The sequence below is a fragment of the Panthera leo genome, chromosome A1 (assembly GCF_018350215.1).
Source record: "Panthera leo isolate Ple1 chromosome A1, P.leo_Ple1_pat1.1, whole genome shotgun sequence".
Taxonomy (NCBI): domain Eukaryota; kingdom Metazoa; phylum Chordata; class Mammalia; order Carnivora; family Felidae; genus Panthera; species Panthera leo.
In genome coordinates, this window is record NC_056679.1 from 68,538,264 (window position 1) to 68,564,174 (window position 25,911).

At 40.2% G+C, this 25,911-nt stretch overlaps 1 protein-coding gene and 1 long non-coding RNA gene across 2 annotated transcripts in view; one reads left to right on the top strand and one right to left on the bottom strand.

Moving 5' to 3' along the window:
• Positions 1-2,976, bottom strand: part of LOC122214358 — a 74,289-nt gene extending 71,313 nt beyond the window's left edge. The window contains exon 1 of the long non-coding RNA XR_006199839.1: positions 2,119-2,976. This is a non-coding gene — a long non-coding RNA (uncharacterized LOC122214358). The remainder of the gene's footprint in view (positions 1-2,118) is intronic.
• A 443-nt stretch (positions 2,977-3,419) lies between these two features.
• The window catches only part of RAP2A (RAP2A, member of RAS oncogene family), a 33,160-nt gene continuing 10,668 nt past the window's right edge, over positions 3,420-25,911 (top strand). The window contains exon 1 of the mRNA XM_042929414.1: positions 3,420-3,802. Coding sequence (XP_042785348.1) covers positions 3,489-3,802 — 314 coding nt within the window. The 5' untranslated portion in view covers positions 3,420-3,488. The remainder of the gene's footprint in view (positions 3,803-25,911) is intronic.

Below are 25,911 nucleotides of genomic sequence, written 5' to 3' on the forward strand. Positions count from 1 at the left end.
CAGATCTTCAAAATTCTCTACACGTTCTGACATCCTTTCCTATGGCAGCTAATCCTTCAGCTAGTATTTCACATACGGCCTCAAATTAGGTAAGTACCACCACATATAAGGCAGAATAGAAAAGGAAATATGCCCTACTTATCATGTTTCTTTTGCCTCTTAGTGGTCAAAAACCCACCTTTAAGGCAACATTGAGAATAAATATCGAGAATGAATATCTAATGAATATGATTCATCAAGAATGAATATCGAACATCAACGTGAGAAATATAAATGAGGCTGCATTCTGTATACCTCTCCTTATCAAGAAAAGTCAGCAGTAATGAAAGGTCAGGGAAAACAGCCTGAAAAATGTCAAAAAGCTCTCCTATTCTTTATTATGCTAAGTGGAGTGGCTAGAGAGCCCACTCACTATTTTTTGTGTGTGACAACTTCTATCAGATGCACAACAGTCCAGAGCTTCTCAACTTCTCGTGACCTGGGAAGTGAAAAAACTGCTTAAGATTACATTCTTGATCCACAATCCCAATGGAAATTTCTAAAAAAATAATAGGAAGGAAGGAAGGAAGGAAGGAGAGAGAGAAAGAAAGAACAAGAAAGAAAGAAAGAAAGAAAGAAAGAAAGAAAGAAAGAAAGAAAGAAAAAGAAAGAACGAACTGCCACTGGATCTTTTTTTGCTTGCAAAGTAAATGATTTTTCAGTTCCACTGTAATTAAGGTACTACACGGGTTGTAATGCTCTATACAAAGAAAAAGTTTGATGCTTCTTGGCTCCATTTAACCCTCAAAAAGCCTAGGAACTTATCACCATGATGCACAATTTGGATCTTAAAGAGACAGTCTGTCTTTGCTCTTAAAAGAGTGTGGCTGTTACTAAGCTAAAGTAATCTCAAATAAGCATACAAGTTTCACACAAAACATGAGACTTGTAAAAAGCTAGGTGCACACTGCATTCATAAACATCTTCTTGAAATATCCCTGCCAAAAAGCTCAGATATAATGCATCCATGTGAGCTCCTTTCATTTTAATTCACTTTTCCACACTACTAGTTTAGAATTCTCTTTAGTTTCGATGCTCTTAAAACGTTCCTCTGATTCTTAGTTCTTTTGCAGTTTGCTTTATCTGCAGATTCCATAAGCTCAGATATTACCTCTCATACTTTGACGATATTTAATCAAGAAATAAAGGCTGAGTTATATTTACTACACTTTTTGACAGGACACTTGCCCTCAATTATTTTAAGCCAAAACTTGGTATATGTTATACTACAGCAAGATAATGCAAACTTAAGTTCTTCATTCTAATATAATGGACAGACAGGGCAATAGAACACTGTTAAATCTGAGTACACTTTTGTAGTAGTTTGATAATTGGCAGAAAAGACGGTAAAGGAACACCTGGTTTTTCGAGAAACTCAGACCAAAATCCTCTCTACATGATGACCTTGTAGGGAAGGGAAAGGGCGAAGAGGTATGCCACGACTAAACGTAAGAACTGCAGAAATTTATTATTCCAGAGAAATGTGATTTAGCAACTTATGGGCGTAGACTAGTCTGAGAAGGACATAGTTTAAATCAAGTAAATCCAATAACCCATTATTACAAAATATAATCCATGAGTACTTGGGAATATAACTTCTCCTAAATTTAACATTATGGGCGTGAGACACTGTAACATACAAGGCTACAAAGACCTAACGGTAAGTTTTATAACTAAGTAGTTAAAAAAAAAAAAAAATGTTTCAGGAGGCACGCATAGAAGATCCGTGCCAACTGCTGCAGTACGTCTCCTTAAGTACCAGAAAATTTCTCACCCTAGAGACAAAAGTCCCTGTTTTCTCTATTCATCCCACGATTCAGCCCACATCGCTCAGCACCATTTCCAAGCCCATCACTTAGGCAGAATGCCAAGCAGACGACGTTAAACGTCTGAATTCATCACTCTCGCCTGCAACACACCTTGCTCCTTGCCAGCACAGGGCACAGCGACCGGTCCCTCATCCTCCGACCCCTCCCGGATCCCACCAGCGGCCCCGTCTCCATACCACCGGCTCTAGGTGGCAAGGGAATCGCGAATCCTGGTTGGCTCAGATCGAGCCTCCGTCATTCGTCAGCTCACCTACGATTGGTTGGCAGAGAGTGCTCAGGAACAAACGCCCAGCTTGGCCAGGCGAGGGGAGGTGAGTTGGTTGATCCTGCGACTAGAGTTTTCCTCATTGGCTGACGGGTGGGCATCACGTGGTATGAAGCGGCTCTCTATTGGCCGAGAATGGTACCATGGGGTACAGAAACGTGATCTGGTTGGTTGGAATGAATCCCAGCTTCCTACTAGGTGCCCCAGCTAGCTGTTGCTATGAGGTGGCCCTGGGCCTTCTTTTGCGGCTTGGAGCTCTGTTCTCCCGGTTTTCCAGGCGCCCGTAGCTGAGAGGGCGTGGGAAGAGCTCGACACCAGTCCGGCGCTGGAGAGGGGCGGGGCTGGAGGCGGTGGGCGGGACCCCGGCGACGTCACCGGGCGTGGGCCTGACTTCCGCGGACTCGCCTTTGCCGCCTAGGGCAGTGGCTTTGGGGGCCTTATGTCCTCTTCTTCAGTGTTCTGATGCTTAAAAAAAGGCTCACTCCGTTGTATTTATCTGCGCCCTCTTAAAAAAGCTTCTCTTCATGTTTATACAAGAAAACACCAAAGCCCTCAGGGGTACAGAGAGACTGGGTGGTGTCAAGCAAAATCCCTAATACCTCCTTTTGGACCTTGCCCGTTTCTTCTTTTCACTCTCAGCCTCATGTTAAAGCCTGCAGACTGCTCTGGCCCCGCTAACATCTTGCCTCCGCCCCAATGCCGAGCGTGGGATTCTCAAGTTGACCAGGTTCCCGGCTCAGGCAGACGAACTGCGCATGCCCAGTACGCAGGCCCTGGGGTTCGACGGGGCGTGCGGGGTAAGGTGTTGCGTGGCAGAGGAGGTTGTTTATCTAAGCGCGAGCCGAGGCTTCCGCACCGCGCAGTCTCCCGGGAGCGCGCGCGGCCGGTCGCCTAGGCGACGGGGAGCAGGGGCGGGGCCGCGCCGCGGAGCCCCGCCTCCTGCCGCCGGGCCCCGCCCCCGGCAGCGCTGCGGCTCCTGCTCGGGCGCGCGCTCCGGCGCCCGAGGAAGCGGCGGCGGCGGCGGGCGGGGAGCTGGGCGTGGAGGCGCGAGGGGCGGGGCGGGCGGGTGGCACTGCGGGCCCGCGGCTCGGGCGGCTCCGGTGGCTCCGGCGGCTCCCGCTCGCAGCTCGTGCTCAGTGCCTGCCGGCGCCCGCGGGCCGGATTGCCGCCCTGCTCGGCCCATGCCCAGGGCTACTGCTCCCTCCGCCGGCGCCCGGGGGGCCGCGGCGGCCGTGAGGTGGGGGCGGCCGCGGGAGGCGGCGGGGCCGGCCGCCGGCGCAGGGTCCGGGGGCGCAGCGCGGCGGGCGTAGGTCTATGTCGCGGGCGGCGGCGGCGGCGGCGGCCGCGGAGGGACGATGCGCGAGTACAAAGTGGTGGTGCTGGGCTCGGGCGGGGTCGGCAAATCCGCCCTGACCGTGCAGTTCGTGACCGGCACCTTCATCGAGAAATACGACCCCACCATCGAGGACTTCTACCGCAAGGAGATCGAGGTGGACTCGTCGCCGTCGGTGCTGGAGATCCTGGACACGGCGGGCACCGAGCAGTTCGCGTCCATGCGGGACCTGTACATCAAGAACGGCCAGGGCTTCATCCTCGTCTACAGCCTCGTCAACCAGCAGAGCTTCCAGGATATCAAGCCCATGCGGGACCAGATCATCCGAGTGAAGCGGTGAGAGGGCCGGGGGCGGGCAGGGGGCTTCGCGATGCGGCCGGCAGCCGACGTCCCGGGGCCAGCACTCCCCAGTGCTCTGGGTGGCTGTGGGCAGGGGGAGCTGTCTAGGGAGATGGCTCTGGGGTCTCATGCTCTATAATAATATGTGGGGGTTTTGCCAGCATCACCACCACCATCATCTTGAATCTTAAATTTGAGTGCTTTGTTTCACAACTCAAATTTGGCATCCCGTGAACCCACAGCCCAGCTCTTTGTCTCTTGGATATTGTTAGTAGCACTTGTACAGAACCCCAAAGGAAACAAAGTTTAAAACTTGCAGGGGGAGAAAAGGGTTGGGTAGGTCTGTACTGGGAAGAGGGGAGCTGTGCAAGCATAGTGGAGACATTTTCAGGTTGAGCAACAACAAAAAATCTACCTTTGCAATATTTGACAGCAAAAATTGCTCACGCATATACGGCAAAAAATGTCAAGTCCAGAGGACAGAGACCTTTCTCCTCTCTTAAAAGATCGAGTGGTGCCAAGGCGTTTTACAAAAATGAACTCTGCAATGAAGATGAAACTTTGAAGACGTTATTAAATTATGTGAAGACATCGTAACAGCTCAGTGAGATTGAGAGTTATTAGCATATAGGAGCACAAATATGCCATTCACATTAAAGAATGTGGCTTAACTTTTTTTTTTAAATCCAACTGCCTTACCCCCCTAAGAAAGGAAAAGAAAGGAAGAAAGAAAGAAAAGGAAGTGAAAAAAGCATTCCTAGAAACAAAACAGAAGTTTCTTCAAAGGTGTAACTCAGGTATTAGCTAATTTAAAGTTAATGCAAGTAAGCTTTTTCCTGATATGAACTCTTTTTTTAAGCATGCATTTTGAAAATACGGTTGGTAGCTTAAATGGTTTCGAGTATTTGTTTTCTCTTATGTTAACTGACTATATATTTTCCTAGAATTTCCAGCATCAGAAAGATAATAATATCTTAGTTCAAGGTTTTAGCAAATTTTTCTAATTACTAGTTACGCATTATTATTTTGTCTGATTCTTATTAATAATTGCTAATAATTTTGATTTAGTGTAATTTTTTTCCCTACCTAATTCTAGCTGTAGCTCCACATTTGAAGACACTTACTGAAAGGTAGTTGTAAGTATACTGTAGATATAATCACATTTCAAGTCAGTCTGAAAGAGCAAAGCCCAAGTCACGTGTGTTCAGTGGGTACTCAAAAATTCATTACAAGACGTGGATTTTTAATGCAACATATGAAATCACAGGGGATTTTTAATGCAACATATGTCCCCATCCCCCTGTTAACTCATTGCACATGCACTTTAATAGCTAAACTAAAATTTTGTATATTAGTTTCTTTTAAATTTCAAACTTTTGAATAAAGTGAATATTTTCATGGCTCCTCTTGCTATTCTAAGATCTTCAAATCTGATAGCTTTTTACTTCTCCAGTCTCATTTTCTTAGAGTTAATTGCTACAGGAAACAAATAAACAGTTTTGGTGCTAAATTTAATAGGTGTCTGACTCTTAAGGCGCTACGTTGAAGTGACTCAAATCCTGAATTAATACTTCCCCCATACTACTAAAAACAACAACAACAATACAGAACAGGGCAGTCTAATACATTGTCACATGGCGATCTTAAGCCATAAACATATGTCAAATAGTAAAGTAAATGCCCCAACTGCTCCATATTTAAATGTATACTACTGTATACATTTAAATGTATACCTATAACTCAGACATTGATAAAGTCACATACAAAGGACAAACTTCTTGACAAAAGCCTAGGAGACAGAATATGGTAAAATATCCTTAGTTTAGTCCACATAATTTTGTAGTTTCTTATGATTTAGTGGAGATTACTAATAGCAGGCTAGTCTAAATTTGGTATACTGAACAATTTATTTGTTTGCCTATGAAAAGAGGAAAATTCTACTTGCCCAGATGTCTTTTTACTCACTAGTCTCAGTTCTTGAGGTAAAAAGACCAGGGATCAGCTGAAGTAGAGTTCATAAACTCTTTTCACTGGAATTCATCCATTGTATCTGTGAGGGCCCCGTGGACCCTTCTGTGTCCTCACATTTTATACCTCATCCTAACTTTATCATCTGGCCCCCCAGCCTAGAACATATTCTAAATAACTTATATAGAAAGAAAGAATCTGTGTATATTATATATATTTCAGTACAGTGTATAATGCATATATTATGCTAAAGCAGGCATTAAATGTGCTAGTTATTTAACTCTTCCCACTTAAAGAGAATAAAATATGATTTTCAAATAAGTGAACTTTCTACTCTTTTGGGAAATCCATTTTTAAATTAACTAGTTGTTATAGGAAGTATTCAGTAAGTGTCCCCTCCCTTCTGCCCACTAGCTGCTTTACATAATTACATACAGCAGTTTTTTGGGGATATTTAATACCACCATAATGCCAGTGACAAAGGTGAAGTGCAGAGATGTTGGGTCTTTAACCCAAGACTAGTCATTGATGGAGGGATTTAAACCGAGTTCTGTTAGAATCCATATACTCTTTTCTTCTATACCAGGCTGCCTTTGAACTTGTTGTTTACTGACAAATTCAGTATCCAGCTTGGGCTGGCACCGTTCAATACAAGTATAATGTGAGCCACACATGTAATTTAAAAATTTCTAGTAGCTTATTTTTTTTAAAGTACAGCAGATAAAATTAATCTTAATAATGCGTTTTATTTAACACACTATGTAAAATATTGCCATTTTAACGTAATCAATATTCAAAAATTGAGAAATCTTACTTTTTATGCTACATTTTCGAAATCTGGTGTGTAATTTACACTCACAGCACATCTTAATTCAGACTAGCCATATTTCAGGTGCTTAGTAGCCACATGTGGCAGCAGACTACCATACTGACAACACAGGTGTAAGGTGTATATATTGTAGGGAAACAATAAGCCTCGGTTTTCTTATCTGTGAGATAGATGCGCCTTTCAAAGTCTTTATTAGGATTAAATGAGATGAGATAACCCATATTCAGGTGTCTAGCACAATACCTTGAACAGAGAAATCACTCCAAAATTCCACCTGTTCTTTTATTAATAATGTTGTCACCCAACCTTCTTGAAATTTTATCCTTGATATAAATGTAATTTTAGAGAAAATAAATTGTGAGTGCATTTTGAAATTCATTACCTGGTGTAGACAAGATGAGAACAAAAAGCAATTGGGATTAAAACAACACCTTGAAAAAGTTTTGTTGGTATATTCTCAAAATATTTTCCCTTATTAATGGTTTTATGGGAAAGGGGAAGAGAATGAAGATTTAACTTCAAGTATAGCACCAATTCATGGCCAGATAGTGAAATAGAGCTTTTTATTGGATTGTCCTTGTATGGAGTATTGGGCTTTTAGAAAATGTCAAACAAGCCTGTACTGCCTTAAGTGTTGACAGTTGCAGAGACATTCATATCCATACACTACCTCCTGTCCGAGCCGAGGGGACCAACTAAAAAATGGCCGTATTTATAAATTCACGTGCTTTCCTTTTTTGCCCTGAGTTCCCTTTTTTGACATGACTTCAGATGAGAACACACACTCCAGGAAGTGTGATAGGGATACAGAAGATGTTTCAATTGAAATAAAACTAGTAGAATTTTTTCTGATTTCAAGTTGCTTTTCCCATGCCTCCTAGGGTAAGCCATCGTCCTGACTTGAAGTATCTTGGAACATGCTGTCCCAGGCCTATTGTTCTTAGAATAAAGCCCAGGAATCCTCACATGATCTTCCCAGGTGCAGTGTGCTCCTGCCCATCCCTGCCTTTCCGGCCTCACCTTGTGCAGTCTTCCTTGTCCCTTAGCTCTCAGCACCCACACCTTCTTTTAGTTCCTTGGAAGTGCTTGCCTGGGCTTCCCTTCTACATGTAGCAATCATTTACCTTGTGCAGTTAATTCCTACTCACTTTCACCCTTACTTAAAAGATTTCTTCCTCCTCAGGGAAGCCTTCTACGTCTTCCCAAACTGAGTTAACTCCTTCACACACAAGGTTAACCTCATGCCTCACTCCTTCCCTGAGCCGTCATACTTCAGACATAAGTTGCATGCTGTACTTCCCTCTTCTCGTGGCACTCACCGAAGTCTAGCTATTTGTGTGATAATAGACATGCAATCAGTCTTTCTCATTAAACTCTCATTCTGTGTGGCCAGTGCAGCTCCTGGCACAGAGGAAACACTCAGGAAAAATGTATTGGAAAAAAACAGTATTTGGAAATAAAAGTGTTTTTATTGTCCTTTGGCCTCAGTTTCTCTAGACAGTTTTTTTTTTTTGTTTGTTTAGTTTTATTTATTTTTATTTTGAGAGAGAGAAAGAGGGCATACAGGGGAGGGGCAGAGAGAGGGAGAAAATCCCAAGGGAGAGAGAGGGCTCCCACACTGTGAGCAGAGAGCCTAACACAGGGCCCAAACTCACAGACTGTGAGATCATGACCTGAGCTGAAATCAAGAGTCGGACGCCTAACCAATTGAGCCACCCAGGCGCCCCTCCCCAAACATTTTACTTTTATAGATGGAGGAGATGATTCTTCCAAGTCCATTTTGCAGATGAAGTAGATGATCTCCCTTCAGCTCTAATATTCTGTGACGGCACTTGTATCTAGTTAGGGTGACACGGAAAGGGTGAAGTTTAATAAGAACCTTGAAGAATCAGGAGGACAAAGTCTTCCGGAAGTGGCATGTGAAATGCATAGAATATGTTTACTGGCTGTTAAATAGACTAAATTGGCTAAACTAGGAATTCATATAGAAGTGTGAAAGGAGGTAAGGCTAAAAAAAGTGTAAAGCTAAGTTACAGAAGATTGAAGACTTTGGACTTGATCTTGTAGTGAAGGACCATGATCAAAATCGGTATAAAAAATGGTAACATGGAGGTGATGTGATTGACCGCTTAGTGGCAATAGACCAGAGTCAGAAGGAATAGTCGTGCCATATTGTGATAATCTAGTTTCTGTGCCAAGTAGAAAGATTCTGTCTTTCTTTCATGGAGGGATAGCTGGGGGAGATGATTTCAACGTTGGACATGGCAGTCATCCATATAGATGCACCTAATAAGTAATTAGAATATTTGGATAAAGCCTGAAAGATCTGTTCCCGTTATCTATGAATATAAAGACTCAGGGTCATCTCTGGTTCAGATGTGGAGAGTAGATGAAACCTCCTGGGTAGAGTATACATAAAGAGAGAGAAATGAATGGATATGGCCAGGAATAGAAATTGTAAATGAATATGGCCAAGGATAGAACTTGAAACTTGTAAGATATACAGAGGAGACTGCACATTACTAGAGGCTAGAAGGTGTGGGGCGTTTTATGATTGGGAAAAAGAACGGGGAAAGGTGGTTGATTTGTACTACCCAAAGTAAATTTTTTTTCTATATTTTTACTATTTTACTACTTTTTATTATTTTACTATTATTTCTAATATTTACTAATATTTTTATATCATTTAAGTGATCGTTTTTAAGTGACCCAGCTGATAGTTTGCACTCTTCCTCTTCACAATAAGTAGCTATAAAAACCTTCTCTAAAGCAGGAGCTGGTTGTCAGTTTCTACACATAGATCTTGACCCATGACAGTTTGGTGTTATAGAGCTGAAACCAGGGATTTGGGACTTGTTTGTCCCAAGTAAGTGAAATTTCTAGAGTCTGCCACCATTCTTTACTGTACAAACACATCCTTCCCCAGTTTGATACCTCCAGTAACCAAAATTATAATTGAAAGTTTGGCCTCCAAGGTACAGAGCCTAGAAGCCATGCATCACTTTTTATAGCCCCAAGTGTTGTTTTCCTGGAAGAGAAACTTGTTTTTGCTGCATTGTAAAATTAGAACATTACAATATTGTAGTTTTCTCCTTGTCATCCCAAGACTGGAATTTTTTAAGTTCACTTTGCAGGTGGAGCAGATGATCTCCCTTTGGCTCTAACATTCTGTTGGTTCTTCTCTCTAGTGGACATGGTGAGGGAAGAGGCACAGTTTAATATGAACCTTAAAGAATCAGCAGCCCATGACCTGCAAGTCTTGTCTGGTTAAGATTTGGTGACAGTTGTGTCAATGAAATCTGTAATCAGAGAGATCATTATTATAATTTTTTTTTAAGGGAGAGGGGTCAAAAGTAATTTAAGTAGCCAGCCAACCATTCTGCACACAGACAAAAGATACCACTGTCCCTGCATATTGGTAAGTCCTCTGACAAGAACAAACGGATGATTTGACCACCGACCACTGAATGAGAAATACTCCGGTCACCAGGCAAGTGGATGATGTTGACTTTCTAGTGTTCCTTTAGGAAAAGATCAGGTAATGAATAGGGTCACTAAGGAGGAGGTGGAGGAACTGGTAAGATAGTTCTAGATGACTCAACCAATAGGCAGAGCCAACGAGGCTGGAATCTTTTTATTTGTTAAAGTTTTTCAGTTAGTAATACACTTTTCTCTGTGTCCTCTTCCAGGAAATTATATGTGGTACACTACAATGCATAGATTATACATTTACACATATTTCTAAGCAATGAACTTGACATAAAGGCATGTATATCATACTGAACTCAAGAGATTTTTTTTTCAAGGATAATTTTTATGTTACACAGTTTTTTTTCTTAGCCATTGTCTTCAAACCTAAGCCCCTGGGGAAGGATGTGTGATTCCACTCTTAAGGGGGGTTTTTTGCTTCTGTTTTGACTTTTCCTTGTTATCTGTTTCTCTCCATCTGTTCTTACCTACTATTTTCATATATACTTATATTTTTCTGGCCTACAGAATAAAAAGAATTCTAAGTATGCTACTTTTTTTTTGGAAAAATATTTCAGTTTGGATATGAGTAGATTCTAACGAGATACAAATGATAGAGACAGAATAGTTACAAAAGTATAAATGTAGAGATATTTCTGTAAGAAATGCATCATGAAATTTTAATAGCGTGCAGAAATACACCATATATATTTGCCTTTTTGTTACTTTGACAGCTGTGCTTTATTATATTAAAAATTATTCTCAGGGGCACCTGGGTGGCCCAGTTGGTTGAGAACCGACTCTTGATTTCAGCTCTGGTCATGATCTCATGGTCATGGGATAGAGACCCTGCATACGGCTCTGAGCTTTCAGTACAGAGCCTGCTTGGGATTCTCTCTCTCCCTCCCTCTCTGTCCCTCCCCTGTTCAGGCATGCTCACACATGCTTGCTGTCTCCCCCCAAAAATAAATGCACTTAAAAAAATTATTGTCAGCCTGACAGAGAAGTTAAAACATACCTTTATGCTTTACCAGATCAAATTGTGCCTTTTGGGGGAATAATACCAATAATGGTAATGCTATGACTTTAGATGACTGCATTTCAATAAAGTATATAAGTTAGGTATAAACATATGGGTAAAGTTTTAAGATTATCAAAATACCTAAAAATAACATATCTCTAGTCGCGAAGATTTTAACATGGTATGTACTAAATACTCTTTGAATAGATTTAACTGTAAACCTCCAAAAGATTGAAATCTCGGGGCGCCTGGGGTGGCTCAGTCAGTTAAGCGTCTAACTTCAGCTCAGGTCATGATCTTGCGGTTCATGGGTTCAAGCCCCACATCGGGCTCTGTGCTGACAGCTCGGAGCCTGGAGCCTGCTTCATATTCTGTGTCTCCCTCTCTCTCTGCCCCTCCCCTGCTTGCACTCGGTCTCTGTCTCAAAAATGAATAAAGACGTTAAAATTAAAAAAAAGAGTTTGAAATCTCTTTGGAAATATGGGACCTAATATTCCAACTATTTCACCTTTTATTCTTGTAGGAAAACCCTAAAAAAAACAAAAACAAAACACCTACATTAGCCTGATTTTTAATATATTTCAGTTTAAATTAATGATCACAGCTGTGAAATAAAATTTATTTAGGCCTGTGAATCAAAATAAGATTATTGAGTTTCTGAATCAAATATCAACAGCACGTTGTATTGAAGTCATGGTTTGGTAAGTCCAGTAACAAAGCAACATTGGAAGTCTTTGGAATCTGAAGCATTTTGACCTGATGTTGAAAATATTACACATTGCTAAAAACTGTATCTGAATAAGCTATTTTAAATAGATTACAGTGTGTAAATTAAGTACACTTTGAAATTATACATTCTTTTTACTCAAAATGCTGAAAGATATTCACTGTCAGAATTGGATAGTTTGTTGTTTTTGCTTTGTTCTGTTTTTTAGTTTCTCTAATGTCTTAATATGTTTAAGGCTTGAAAACATACTAAAATTGATTTCTTAAGGGAAAATACAGTGATTTATAATTTTTCTGTTTCTTAAAAATTTTTTATAATATATTATAATATATATAATATAATACATATAATGTAATATGACTATAATATATAATTTTATATTTATATAATATATAAATAAAATAAAAAATGAGTTATAACTGACAGTTTTTTTCACTTAGTGAAATTACACAAGAAAAACATTGTAAACTGTTATTTAAAACATTTAGAAGTGTTTGTTACTCCTTAAACATGATGATTTGATATGTGTATATATTGCAAAACAATCACTACAGTAAGTTTAATTAACATCCATCACCACATATAGCTGTAATTTTTGTGTGTGTGATGACAATTTTTACAATTTTCTCTTACCACCTTTCAAATATAGTTATTCTAACTGTAGTCACCATGCTGTTATAACTGGAAATCTGTACCTTTTGACTACCTCTCTCTCTCTCTTTTTATCATACACATACGCACACACACACACACACACACACATTCTGCCAACCATCAATCTGTTCTATGTATCTATGAGTTCAGGTTTTTGTTTTGTTTTAAGATTCCACATATAAGTGAAATCATACATTATTTGTCTTACTCTGACATACTTCACTTAGCATAATGTCCTCAAGGTCTGTCCATGTTGTTTCAGATGTCAGGATTTCCTTCTTTTTTTGTGGCTGAATAATATTCTGTGTGTGTGTGTGTGTGTGTGTGTGTGTGTGTGTGTGTACATACATACATGCATACATACATACCACATTTTCCCTGTCCATTCATTCATCGGTGGACACTTGGGTTTCTCCACGTCTTGGCTATTATGCCTCAGTGACCGTGGAAGTGCAGATACCTCTTCAAGACAGTGATTTCGTTTTCTTTGTATAAATACCCAGAAGTAGAATTGCTAGATCACATGTAGTTCTACTTCTAACTTTTTGAGGAACCTCCATACTGTTTTGCATGGTGACTGTATCAGTTTGCATTCCCACCAACAGTGCACAAGGATTCTTTTTCTCCACATCCTTGCCAACATTTGTTATCTCTCGCCGTTTTGATAATTACCATTCTAACAGGTGCAAGGTGATACCTCATGGTGGTTTTGATCTGTATTTCCTTGATGATTAAAGCACCATTTCATATGTTTGTTGGCCATCTGTACATCCTCTTTGGGAAAATGTCCATTCAGATCCTTTACCCATTTTTTTTTTAATTGAGTTGTTTTGTTTCTGTCAAGTTGTATGAGTTCTTTGTATATTTTAGATATTAACCTCTTACCAGATTTATGTTTGAAAATACTTTCTCCCATTTCATAGATTGCCTTTTCACCTTGTTGATGGTTTTCTTTGCTACGCAGAAGCTTTTTAGTTTGATGTGGTCCCATTTATTTATTTATTTTTCTTCTGTTAACCTTTGCTTTGGTGTGAAATCCCAAAAATCCTTGCCAAAACCAGTCTCAGGGAGTTTACTCTCTATATTTCCTTCAAAGAATTTTATGGTTTCAGGTATTCTGTTCAAGTCTTTAATCTATTTGAGTTGATTTTTGTGTATGGTAGAGATACTGATCCAGTGTCATTCTTCTGCATGTGGCTGTCCAGTTTTTCCAACACTATTTACTGAAGAGGCTATCCTTTCCCCACTGTATAGTTGTGGCTTTTTTTGTTGTGAATTAGTTGACCATGTATGCATATGTTTATTTCTGGGTTTTCTAGTCTGTTCCATTGATCTCTGTGTCTATTTTTTATGTCAGTGCCATACAGTTTTGGTTGCTGTAGCTTTGGAATGTAGTTTGAAATCAGGAAGTGTGACACCTCCAGTTTGGCTCTTTCTCAAGATTGCTTTGGCTGTTCAGGGTCTCCTGTGCTTCCACACAAATTTTAGATTTGTTCTATTTCTGTGAAAAATGGCATTGAATTTGGTAGGGATTACACTGAATCTGTAGATTGCTGTGAGCAGTACGGATATCTTAACAGTATTGTTTCAATTCACAAGCATGGAGTGTTTTCCCGTTTATTTGTGTCTTCAGTTTCTTTCATCAGTAGCTTATGTTTTGTTTTTTAATTGTTATAATCTATCAAAAAAACCAAAGTATTGAAAAAATAACACATCTCTGTATCTGCTTCCATGCATTCACTCAGCAGTGGCTGTCACATTTTCTTAATCGTGGCCCTAAGTTAAGAGATACATTTTACATTGTGACACAGCACACATGCGCGTGCACAGCATAAATATGTCTAACTAAAACCAAAGTTTCATGAAATAATAGTTAACTTTCCTATGTTGCTTGTAATATTTTTTCTACTTTATTCTTTTTTATTTCATTGTTTTTAAATGTTCTTCTTGATCCACTCAACTGATCTCATCACACAGTTTGAAAAGGGCTGTCCTAGAATGTCTGTCCTCCAAGAAAAAATAAATACAACGATCTCAGTAATAGTTTGAAGCAACATTTATCTTTTCTTCCTGCTTTCCCAGTTTCCAGCAGCCCTACATAAATGCTACAAAAATGAAACACTTCCTAACCTGAGTTAGTAACATGCTAACCTCTGTTACAGAGAAAGATAAAGTTCAGACACTAAACAAAAACATACACAAAGTCTGCCTTTTGAAGAAGCATGTGTTTGTGCGTGTTAAAAACATGACATTTTTCTCATTTCTTGTGTAATTTTATTCATTCTGGTAAGGCAGGATAGCTCCTGCCTCATGAAGACTTAAGACAGAAAGAGATGCTGTAGTGACATTCAGACTGGAACGTGTGATTGCAGGATGGTCCAGCTTTGCCACAGGCTGCCGAAGAAGCTTTGGAAAGTGATCTTTATAAGAGGTTTGCTGCCTCTGTCCAGGATGATATTGATTCAGCTCTCCCTGTGACAGTAAAAATAGATGAAGATGACCATAATTATATATATATATCTTGATATCACTTAGGAGAAATGCCCAAGAGAAACATCATAAACCCTTACTTAAAACATTTAGGAGTGTTATCTCTCATGCTTTTCTAAGGAGCAACCCTTACAAATTAATAATTCAAATGTGGAAATACCTCATCATATTAATAATTCATTACATTTTCGTATTTTCTTCTCTATTAGGGATCTTTACAGCTTTCTGTAAATGAAATCTCAGGTGTTTTTCTCTGCCCCAGGATGGAGAATTTTGTTGTTTTGTTCTAAACTCTAAATACATCCATCCTTAGATTTCCAGGGAATATAACAACTACCGTATATATGATAATTGCTCTAATTTGGCATTTTATTTTCTTATGCAAACTGATCTTATTTATAAAGATGGTAAGTGTTAATCTGGTTAAAGCTGAGTTGCAGTACTTAGTCATGTAATTAGAGGCAAGTTAACATTATCTGCATCTCAACGGCCTCGTCTGTAATATGGGTATAATACTGATGAGGTAATGAATGTAGTGTTTCTTTACATGGTAACCCTAAAATATCAGTAGTAAAGTTTCGCCGAAAATCACACAAATAGGAATGAAGTCTAAGTATTCATCTGACTTTATAAAACAGTATACTGCCCCACGTTTTCTTCAGAGTTAGACTTGCCTTACCGTATCTAGATAGCTATATAGCTAATTTAGTATTGCATTTCCATTTTTTTCCCACTGCTTTCTCGTCTGGGTGTGAAGTCCTAGTACAGTATGTTATAGAAATTATAGCATAGACTCTGGGGGTTTTGTCTTTGCCTTCCAGTAGAGACTGTGTTGGCTATAATTGGTGACAGTATGTTTTTGTGACTCACAAAGAATTGTGATGATTTTCAGTACATATATTTTAAGTACAAAGAACACATTACAAAAAGTGATGAGGCATATAGTAAGTATTTGTTAAATAACACTTCTTGAAAATGTTGGTAGTGGTAATAGACCTTTTTATGAATACCAGAAACTATTCCTGGGGTAAAGATCATTTTAACACTCTTCAATGGCCAGTTTAGATAGGTAGGTAGGTAGGGATAGGTAGTTTAGAGACCGAGAAATGTTGACCGAGCTTTTTAATAAATTGATTCCAGAAGTTTTATTTGTCTTTGTATAAAAGTCATCACCGTCGGGGCGCCTGGGTGGCTCAGTTGGTTAAGCGTCCAACTTCGGCTCAGGTCATGATCTCGCGGTTCGTTGAGTTCGAGCCCCACATCGGGCTCTGTGCTGATGGCTCGGAGCCTGGAGCCTGCTTCGGATTCTGTGTCTCCCTCTCTCTCTGGCCCTTCCTCTCTCTCTCTCTCAAAAATAAATAAACATTAAAAAAAATTTAAAAAAAAAGTCATCACTGTCAACATTAAATACTATGCTTTAACCCGCTTCATTTGCATAACATTGCCCTGGGCATTAGGCAAAATCAGTACAAGATAGTATCTGGCCTTCTGGTATGCCAGCATGTACTGTAAGTGAATATATATTTGACAGTGTTGAACTAATTACATATATAGAGAGAGGGACAAAATGCTTTTTAAAACAATTTGATTTCCAAGTTCCAAAATATTTTTACACCAAAAAACATTGCTTTTACCAGGGCCTCCTTTTCTAAGGACTTTTTTCATGCGTTGTAACTCATCGTAGAAATGAAAACTTTGCCTGTAAGAGTAATGCCAACGATTATATATTTACTTCATTATGTTTAGTATATTTTGATCCTCCTTGGAAATGAAATCTTATTTTCTGTTTATATTTGGTTGTAAAATGGTTTGAGCAGAATTGTTATTTTAGAAAGCATTAGAAAAGTAAACTAATTTGTGGAAAATTAAGAACAGTAGATTAGCTAGTCTTCCGGGAAGATAGCTGGGGACTAGTTAAAGATACTAGCTGATTATCAAGGATAGTCGAACATAGATTAAGAAATGAAGAGTAGGGGCGCCTGAGTGACTCAGTGGGTGGAGCTTCCAGCTTCTGCTCAGGTCGTAATCTCAGGGATCGTGGTTTCAAGCCCCACATCGGGCTCACTGCTGTCAGTGCAGAGCCTGCTTGGGATCCTCTGTCCCCTCTCTCTCTGCCCCTCCCCTGCTCATACTCGCTCTCTCTTAAAAATAAATAGCCGTTAAAAAAAAAAAAAGAAATGAATAAGCTTTACCTTTGTATCTTTTTTGTCTTTGCATTTAACAAAACTGAAATATCCAAATACGGTATATGTAAAATTATACTATCCAGAATGTCACCCCCACCTCCACTCAAATGACCCACATACACTCAAGACTGTTCTTTATCTGCTTTTGAACCAACACTCCAAACAAACACCGGCCATCAGTACTGTCGGTACCGTGGAGGGCTGGATGCCATGGCTCAGACAGATAGTTAAATACATGTATGCGCACATGCTTCAGAGCTAACTGGAAATTGAGACAACTTTTGTTAGCATACTTTTGAAGAGCAGGAGATGAGGAAAGAATTTCTTCATGGTTAATTCAGTTTGTGCACAATTCTAAGGACACACAACTTCTTTTTCGGTGGTCTCACGCTGAGGAACAGTAACGTTTGCATAAACTCTGTCCTTGCCCTCAAATGGTCATTAACTGGGTTCAGCGTGCTGCGGCCTTCAGTGAGGAAGGACCTGAGCTTCTGCGTGGGGCGCTGAGTGGGAAGGATCTTCTGGCTGCGTTCGGGCTCGGCAGGGACCATGCCGTGGCCACCAGCAGCAGTTGCCCAGAGGAAAGCAGCCCTCATGGCACGTTTACACCCAGGCCTAACAAGTGAGCACCCCAGTCCCAGAGGTACGTACCTTTGAAAGGCTACCCTTGATGACAGAAAACGCTTACTCCTAAGACCACCCTGAGCACGTCATCTGGTTTCGTTGAAAGAAACGCTTGGACGTTTATGGAAGAAGGGACTGTTTGGGGAAAGGAGACTGGGTCCATGGCTCTCATCAGCACATCCTGTTTAAATAATGAGTCTGGAAGCTTTTCTTTGTAGACCATACTGATTGGCTTCTCACAATCCCTTGTATCTTTTCCTTTGATTACGTATCACTGCTTTGATCTGGTCCCCTTTCTCCAAAGGGGACTACCTGGACAGTTCAGGTGTCTGCCTGTGTCCATGGCACATTATTTACAGTACCCATTTCTATCTCAGAAGTGTCTCTGGGCAATAAATTATATGCCCATTCTACACTCTTACCTCAAATTCCCTGTTTTTAGTATCACAATTTAAATAGATGTTCATGATGTCTAGTCTATGTATAGAGTCTCTTCCTTTGACCTGGCCAACATCCTTTTGTACTGCATTTGTGAATTTGGATCAACAAATACTGATGACGTTTTACTCAGTTTTTAAAGATGACATCATTTTCTCTAAGCATGCTGGATTAAAGATGGCTGCACATTCTTTGACACAACTCCCATTGAGAGGAGGATCCGTTTCCGTTCCCCTTGAATCTGGGCTGGCCTGCGACTACTTTGACCAACAGAGTATGGCCGAAGTGATGCTAAGCAAGTTTTGGGCCTAGTCACTAACAAGACTAAGCACCTTCCACGATGGTCATTGGAAGCCCTGAGCTGCCGTGCTGGAGAACGCATGAAGAGGGCTGAGACTACAGTGGAGACTATTCATGCCCACCAACATTCCAGGCCGGCGGTGAGGCCATCTCTGACCTTCCACTCAGCCCAGCCCTAACCGAGCACCACTGAGTGAGCCCCGCCAGAAGAACTGCCCAGCTGAGCTCTGCCTAAATTCCTGAAATACTAGGAAAATGGTTATGTCAAGCCATTAAGTTTTGGAGCAGGTTTTTTGTTTGGTTTTTAAATGCCACAATAATTATCTGAAACAACAAAACATGTTTAGGGAAACGTTATTTTAGAAGTTACTTTGATAGAAGAGCACTATCTTTCTCTGTGAAGGTCTTAAAATATTATTAAAGATAACAAGTGAATGAGTTGATGTTGTATCTTAACTCTTAAAAGATGGCAGGTTGATGGGAGCACCTACCACCTGCCCTCACAGCATATGTGTCCTCACAGAGTACCTGCCCGTGTCATTTTACTGTTCCCACCTACATACAATTAACTTTGAAGAGCAGATTTGATTGTATTAAGAACATAATATATTAAAGTTTAGTTTCCACAGAAAACTCTAGGCATAGGTATATACCCTTTGACATAAACTACCATCTATGTTAACAAGAAAAGTTTCTTTCATGTATTTATTTGGTGCTAAACTGCTTCCATTCTGATATCCAGCACCTGACACTTAGAAAGTTTGCCAAATTAGTAAAGGTCCCTTCAGGTCATTACATTTCTGGAGTTTGGCCTTCTTGCTCCCAAATATCTGGAGACCCCTCCCCCCATACCACCATGAATCATGTTAAGCATTTCAGTATCTAATGCAAGGCATGATAAAGAACATAAAAGAAACTATTCTCAGTAGTATGCATCCAAAAATGCTTTTTTCAGCCTGGTGATCCTGGATATGCTTGCATTGTTTCTGTGACATTTCCACCGTAGTCTACATGCAAAAGCTGTCATCTTGGAAGATCATCATTTCATTAACTCATTCTGTTTATTTTTTATTTTTATTTTTTTCACTTTTTATTTTTTTTGAGAGAGAGACAGAGCACTAGCAGGGGAGGGGCAGAGAGAGAGGGAGACACAGAATCTGAAGCAGGCTCCAGGCTCCGACCTGTCAGCACAGAGCCCGACACGGGGCTTGAACCCATGAACCGTGAGATCATGCCCTGAGCCAAAGCCAGATGTTCAACCAGCTGAGCCACTCGGGTGCCCCTAACTCACTCTATTTTGTGTGTCTATAAGAGGATTGATTCCAGCACTGGAGGTAGAGCTATATATAGGACGTTCATAGCCCTCGTCCTTCTGAGGCCCCTGAGGTAACTGCAAAGGTAGCACAGCTGGTGTAAAGCAGAAACAAGACTTTATCTCAGAACTCCTCACTCGGCCTAGAGTTTTGTTTTGTTTTCTATTTTCTTCCATTAACTTACTAGGGCTTCAGAGCCATGGTTCATACTAACGACTTAGCGGTGTTTGGGGTGAGAAGGTGGCTGGAGTAAGAAAAGAAACTTCGGTTTGGAGAAGATTGTCAGCCTTTGATATTAGAAGGAGTAGTATTTATCCTGTTTTTTTCGAAAACCAAATGGTCTTCAGTAGACGGTTAGATTTGGCCGTCCTTGCCAGGCGAATGGGAGCCAGACACAGAGGAGGTAAGATACTATGTCTGACATTTTTTGTACATTTTTACAGATAAATCACCACAATTAAGATTCGACAACTGACTTACTGGCAGATGGTTTGAGAGAACTTAGAAAAGAGTAATTAGCATTTCTGTAGTATTTTACAGTATCCGTAATACTTTAATGGCTAATTCATGTAAAGTGCTTAGTGCAGTGCCTGGCCCCTACTAAGCCGTCTACAGATGCTAGCTATTATTAGTAAAGTCATCACCATCGTGTTCCTCAACATAATTCCTAAGTATCGTTAAAATTTCTGTCACAAATAAGGAACCTGCAGCTCAGAAAGGTCACATGACATCCAAGGGAGCAGAGCTTGGCTTTTTCTAGTTACCTGAAACCGAAATCCAGTTCTCTCTCCCTTATGATGCACTCCATGAGGATTTTAGCCATTGACCAAATTGCGGTTGACCTTGACTCTCAGCCTAGGGATAAGCTTTGTCTAGTCAAGTGGCTTGGGGGGATGGAGAGAAAACTGTGCAATGTTTTAAGATCATAGTTGTGGGAGTGGCATATAGGATAGAGTACAGAGGTGAAGAATTGGAGGTGGGACCAGTTAGGAAGCGATTACGTAGCTCAAGAATGAGTTATTTTGGAAATGGAAGGGTTGCTATAGCAGCAATGTAAATGAAGGGACAGATTGTCTCACGTCCAATAATCCTTGCTCTCCTCATCCTCTGTAATCACCACACTAGACCTACTACAGCCCCTCATCCCAAACCTGATGACTATTAAAGACTGTTGAAGACGTTTTTTGCTTACCAGCCATTCTCCCTTGCTGGCTCCCACAGAGACTTCTTAGAATGGTTTATAACTTCTTCTACTTCAGGGTTGGTTTGAATTCTGTCACAGTATCTGTAGCTCTTCATTTCCAATGGTTGCTGTCGGGCACCATAATCTCCACCAATGGTGATAGTTTCCAGCTCCTTCATTGTGCAATTTTTTAATGTTTATTTATTTTTGAGAAGGAGACAGAGCGCGAGCAGGGGAAGGGCAGAGAGAGACGGAGAGGGAGAGGTACAGTGAGAAGCAGGCCTCAGGCTCCTGGTTGTCAGCCCAGAGCACAGTGCGGGGCTCGATCCCACGAACCATGGGATCATGACCTGAAAGAAATCAAGAGTTGGACGCTTAACTGACTGAGCCACCCAGGTGTTTCTGGTGCTGTTTGTATTGTAATTTGGAAAGTAAGAAATATTTTAGTATCTTACTACAATAGTGGAACAGTCTCCCAAGGCAAATATTCTTTTATTCATAATTTGAAAGTTCCTAAAAAGTTTTAGCTCTTCATAGCTTTGCTGCATCTTTAAATCGTCTCCATTCGGAGAGATGGCTTCTGAAAAGTATTTGTAATTGAACTTTAACTGTGTACCAGCTACAGAGGAATTCTCATTCATAAACATTTTCACCAGAAATTCTAAAATGAAGAAGTGTCGAGAAGACGTATTCCATAACTTAATAAACGGAGAGTTAGGTAACCGTTCAGGCAACCTGCATGTGCCTGAGCAGCCGACTCAGTGTAGTCTTTTCAAGAACAAGAGCGGGACCTGTTTTGTGATGCACAGGTTTCGGATTTCAACTCTCACTAAAGGTAAAACGCACGTTTTATGTCTGGACACATTTGTTCCTTTGATAGATGAAAGCTGTGTGTTCTTCATTTATGTGTCTCAACGTGAACTTTCCCTGCTATTTAAATTATGTAGGAAGACCCATGCTTTGTTGACAGATTTTTAAAACGATAGATTTTGATTTGGTAGACCGAATATGCATTAAAACACACACTAAAATTTAGCTACACATTAAAGTATCAAATATAGAGCAACAACTGCTTTCTAGTACCTTATTTTGGGTATCTTGGATATTACGCTTTAAAAAAAAAAATAAGGCGCCTGGGTGGCTCAGTCAGTTAAGTGACCGACTTTGGCTCAGGTCATGATCTCACGGTTAATGGGTTCGAGCCCCACATTGGGCTCTATGCTGGCAGCTTGGAGCCTGGAGCCTGCCTCAGATTGTGTGTCTCCCTCTCTTTTTGCCCCTCCCCTGCTTGTGCTCTGTCTGTCTCTGTCTCTGTCTCTCTCTCTCTCAAATATAAATAAACATAAATTTTTTTTTTTTAAATAAGAGAATCAACTGGTTTATTCAGATAATTTTTTGCATTTGTAAGTGACAAGGCTTTAGGCTTCTAGTTGTGAACACTTACATACGTTCCTGGGGTAGAAAATGCCCACTTCTAATAAATAAAAAGCCAGATTAAATGTAGTCATCAAGATTTTTTTTTCTTTCTAACATAGGTATTTGAAGTACTGTGGTATCTTGATATGCCCAGAAAGAACTAAGGTTAGATGGATCCAATTTATAAATCTGAGAGTGAAGAAAATGTTCAAAATTATCATTTTTATTTCCAGTGACGTGCTCTTTAGTATTAGCATTCCTTACGCTTTCAGTCCTCAGGCAATTTTGAATATAAATTAAACAGCACAGAACTTGGACAGAAATGTAAAATTGATTAGCAGTGTTCAGCTGAGTAATAAACTAACTGATCGACTGAATCCTGCACTTTCTGTGACTGAAAAACCCCGTAGCCAACATGCATGTTCGCTCAATTTGTCCTGAAGGTTATTTTCTGTTCCAATTTTAATGAGGAAATCATTTAGATAATTATCTTCTTTATTGATTTTTTTTTCTGTTTCAATTTATTATTATTTTTTATTGAAGTATCACTTCTGTGCAGTAAAGTGCATACATCTTAGATGTCCAGCTGGATGCCTCTCCCGTATAGTCAAATCCTGGATGAACGTCCAGGACACAAATTTCGAGCAGCACAGCGGTTTCCCTTGTGTCCCACCCTGTCACTGCAGGCCCAAAGACCAGCACAGTCACGTCTGTTCCTGGGCTCCTGGCTTCTGTTGTTCCAGGTACCCTTTGTGAGATTCATCTGTGCTGCTGGTAGCAGGAGCTAATTCTTTCCTAAGCCGCAGTAGTTCCCCTCGTATGGACGTACCACGATTCCGTCATCTCTTCTGGGGGTGGGTTGGGGCCGTTACCATTAATGCTACTGTGAACATTCTAGTACGTATCTGGGGTTACACGCATGTACACTTTCTCTTGGGGTATACCTTGGAGTGGGATTACTGGGTACGAATGCGTATTTGCAGCATGAGTAAATACTGCCAAATGATTTTCCAAAGTATTTGTACCAACTTAATCTTGCGCTCACATTGTCAGTCGTCTTAATCTTAGCTAACCTGGGAAGATTCCCATGGTACCTCGTTGTGAGTTTAGTTTTTGTTTCCCTGGTGTGTAATGGTGTTGCGCGCCTTTTCATTTGCTTCATGATGATTTGGGTGTCTTCTCCTAAGAAATACCTACTCCAGTGCTTTGTCCATTTAAAAATTGTATTGTTGTTTTCTTCTCTTTTGTAGAAGTCCTTTATACATTCTGGATAGAAGTCCTGTGTTAGATACATGTATTGCAAATACCTTTTCCCAATTTTTGGCTTACCTTTTCACTTGCTTAATAGTTTCTTTACATGAGCATAAATTCTTAATTTTAGGGGCGCCTGGGTGGCTCAGTCAGTTAAGCGTCCGACTTCAGCTCAGGTCACGATCTCGCGGTCCGTGAGTTCAAGCCCTGCGTCGGGCTCTGGGCTGAGGGCTCAGAGCCTGAAGCCTGCTTCCGATTCTGTGTCTCCCTCTCTCTCTGCCCCTCCCCCGTTCATGCTCTGTCTCTCTCTGTCTCAAAAATAAATAAACGTTAAAAAAAAAATTAAAAAAAAAAATTCTTAATTTTAATGAAGCCCAGTTTATTAACCTTTCCTTTTGTGGTTAGTTCTTTTTTCATATCCTATTTAATATATTTTTAAGACTTTTAAGACTTCATTAAAGCAATAATTTAGGAGGAGCTTTAAAAATAGTACACTTAACAGTGTTGCATGATTATCATTCACAGATTTTCAGAAGTAAACAAAATGTCCAACTGGTAAGAGTTGAAGGCTAAAATATCATTCTCTTTTTATTAATAGTAAGTTGAGAGTATATGGGAAGACCTTTAATAAGGTAAAATTTGAGTGGCAAATGATTGTTACCTTACCCAGTAAGATAACATGTCACATATGGAAAAAACATACAGGCCTTTAAAGAGACTCCCAGGTATAATCAGTGAAGGATGGGTGGAAATCTAGAGTAATATTAATAGAAACATGACGTGAATAACCTGAGTAGGATATTTTAAAAATAAAAATTTTGTAGGAAAAGGAAGTAGCCAGTTCTATGGGAAAATCATCATTTTGTAAACTCTACGCTAAGAGGAGGTGGTCTTTAATGCTCATTAAGAACTCCATGATATACCAGAATCTTCTTTGTAAGAAGTAGTGATTTGGATAGCCAGGATCATTTTAAACACGGTCACAGTGAAAGTGTATTAGAAACAGGGTAATAGAAGGCATATGGTAGTTACCTTTGTGGTCTTATATTCTTAGTCATAAGATAAAACTATACTTATAAAAACAATAGTTTACCTATGAGTCATTTCTGATTTCTCTTTTTTTGTCAAAACCACTACCTGCTCTGTGTCTTGCAACCAGCCCTTAGTATGTCTTGTTGGTGCAATTTCCAAATATATTTTATGTCTTTTTTTTTTTTTCTACTGCCATTGCCATCATCCCAGTTCAAGTCCTTGCTGTCTCCTGCCTAGACCACTTCAGGTGTCTTTTATCTTCCTGCTACTTTTGTGACCCTAAAATCCATTTTCTGTATGTTAGCCACACTGATCTCTTAACACATAACGCCATATAACTTCCCTGCCTAAAGTCCTTCAGTAGCTTTCTCCTCTTTCTCCTGTCCTTAGAATAGTAGCCATCGGTCCTCTTCATCCCTCCTGCTCTTCTCTCCCCTTGCTCTTTATGATGTAACCATGCTAGTCTCCTTTTTGTTCCTTGAATAAGCCTACTACTTTCCTACTGCCTATCTTTAAAATCTTTTTCTGCCTAAAAGGTTTCATTCCTGGTTTTTCCCATGGCTCATTCAACTCTCAATCCTCAAGCTTGTGCTTAGATTTCATCTTCCTGGAAATGCCATCTTTGATCACCCAGTGTAATTAATATTGGCCTACGCAGGTTATTACATAGTAATATTGATTTTCTTTGTAACAGCCATCACAGTCTTTCGTTATATTGTCTGTTTGTGTATAGTGTTTCCTCCAATTTTTGAATGTAAACTTCAGGGACTTCATTTGTCGTATATCTCCAGTGCCTCACACAATGCCTAGTGGGTACTCAAGAGATGTATTCATGAAAACCTATGCACCCCAAGTTCTTTTTTTTAATGTTTTATTCATTTTTGAGAGAGAGAGCTTAAGCATGGGAGGGGCAGAGAGAAGGGGACAGAGGATCCAAAGCAGACTCCATGCTGACAGCAGTGAGCCCAATGCGGGACTCAAACTCACCAACTGTGAAATCATGACCTGAGCTAAAGTCAGATGCTCAACAAAGAGAGACCACCCAGCACTCCTATGCTCAATATAAAATGTAAATAAGAGTTCAGACAACCGAACTAATTCGTTACAAAAGTAAGGGAAGATTTTAAAAGAGATGAAATTTGACCTGAGCTTTGAATGGCAGTTAGAATTTGACTGGTAGGAAGTAATGAATCACTAAATTCTACA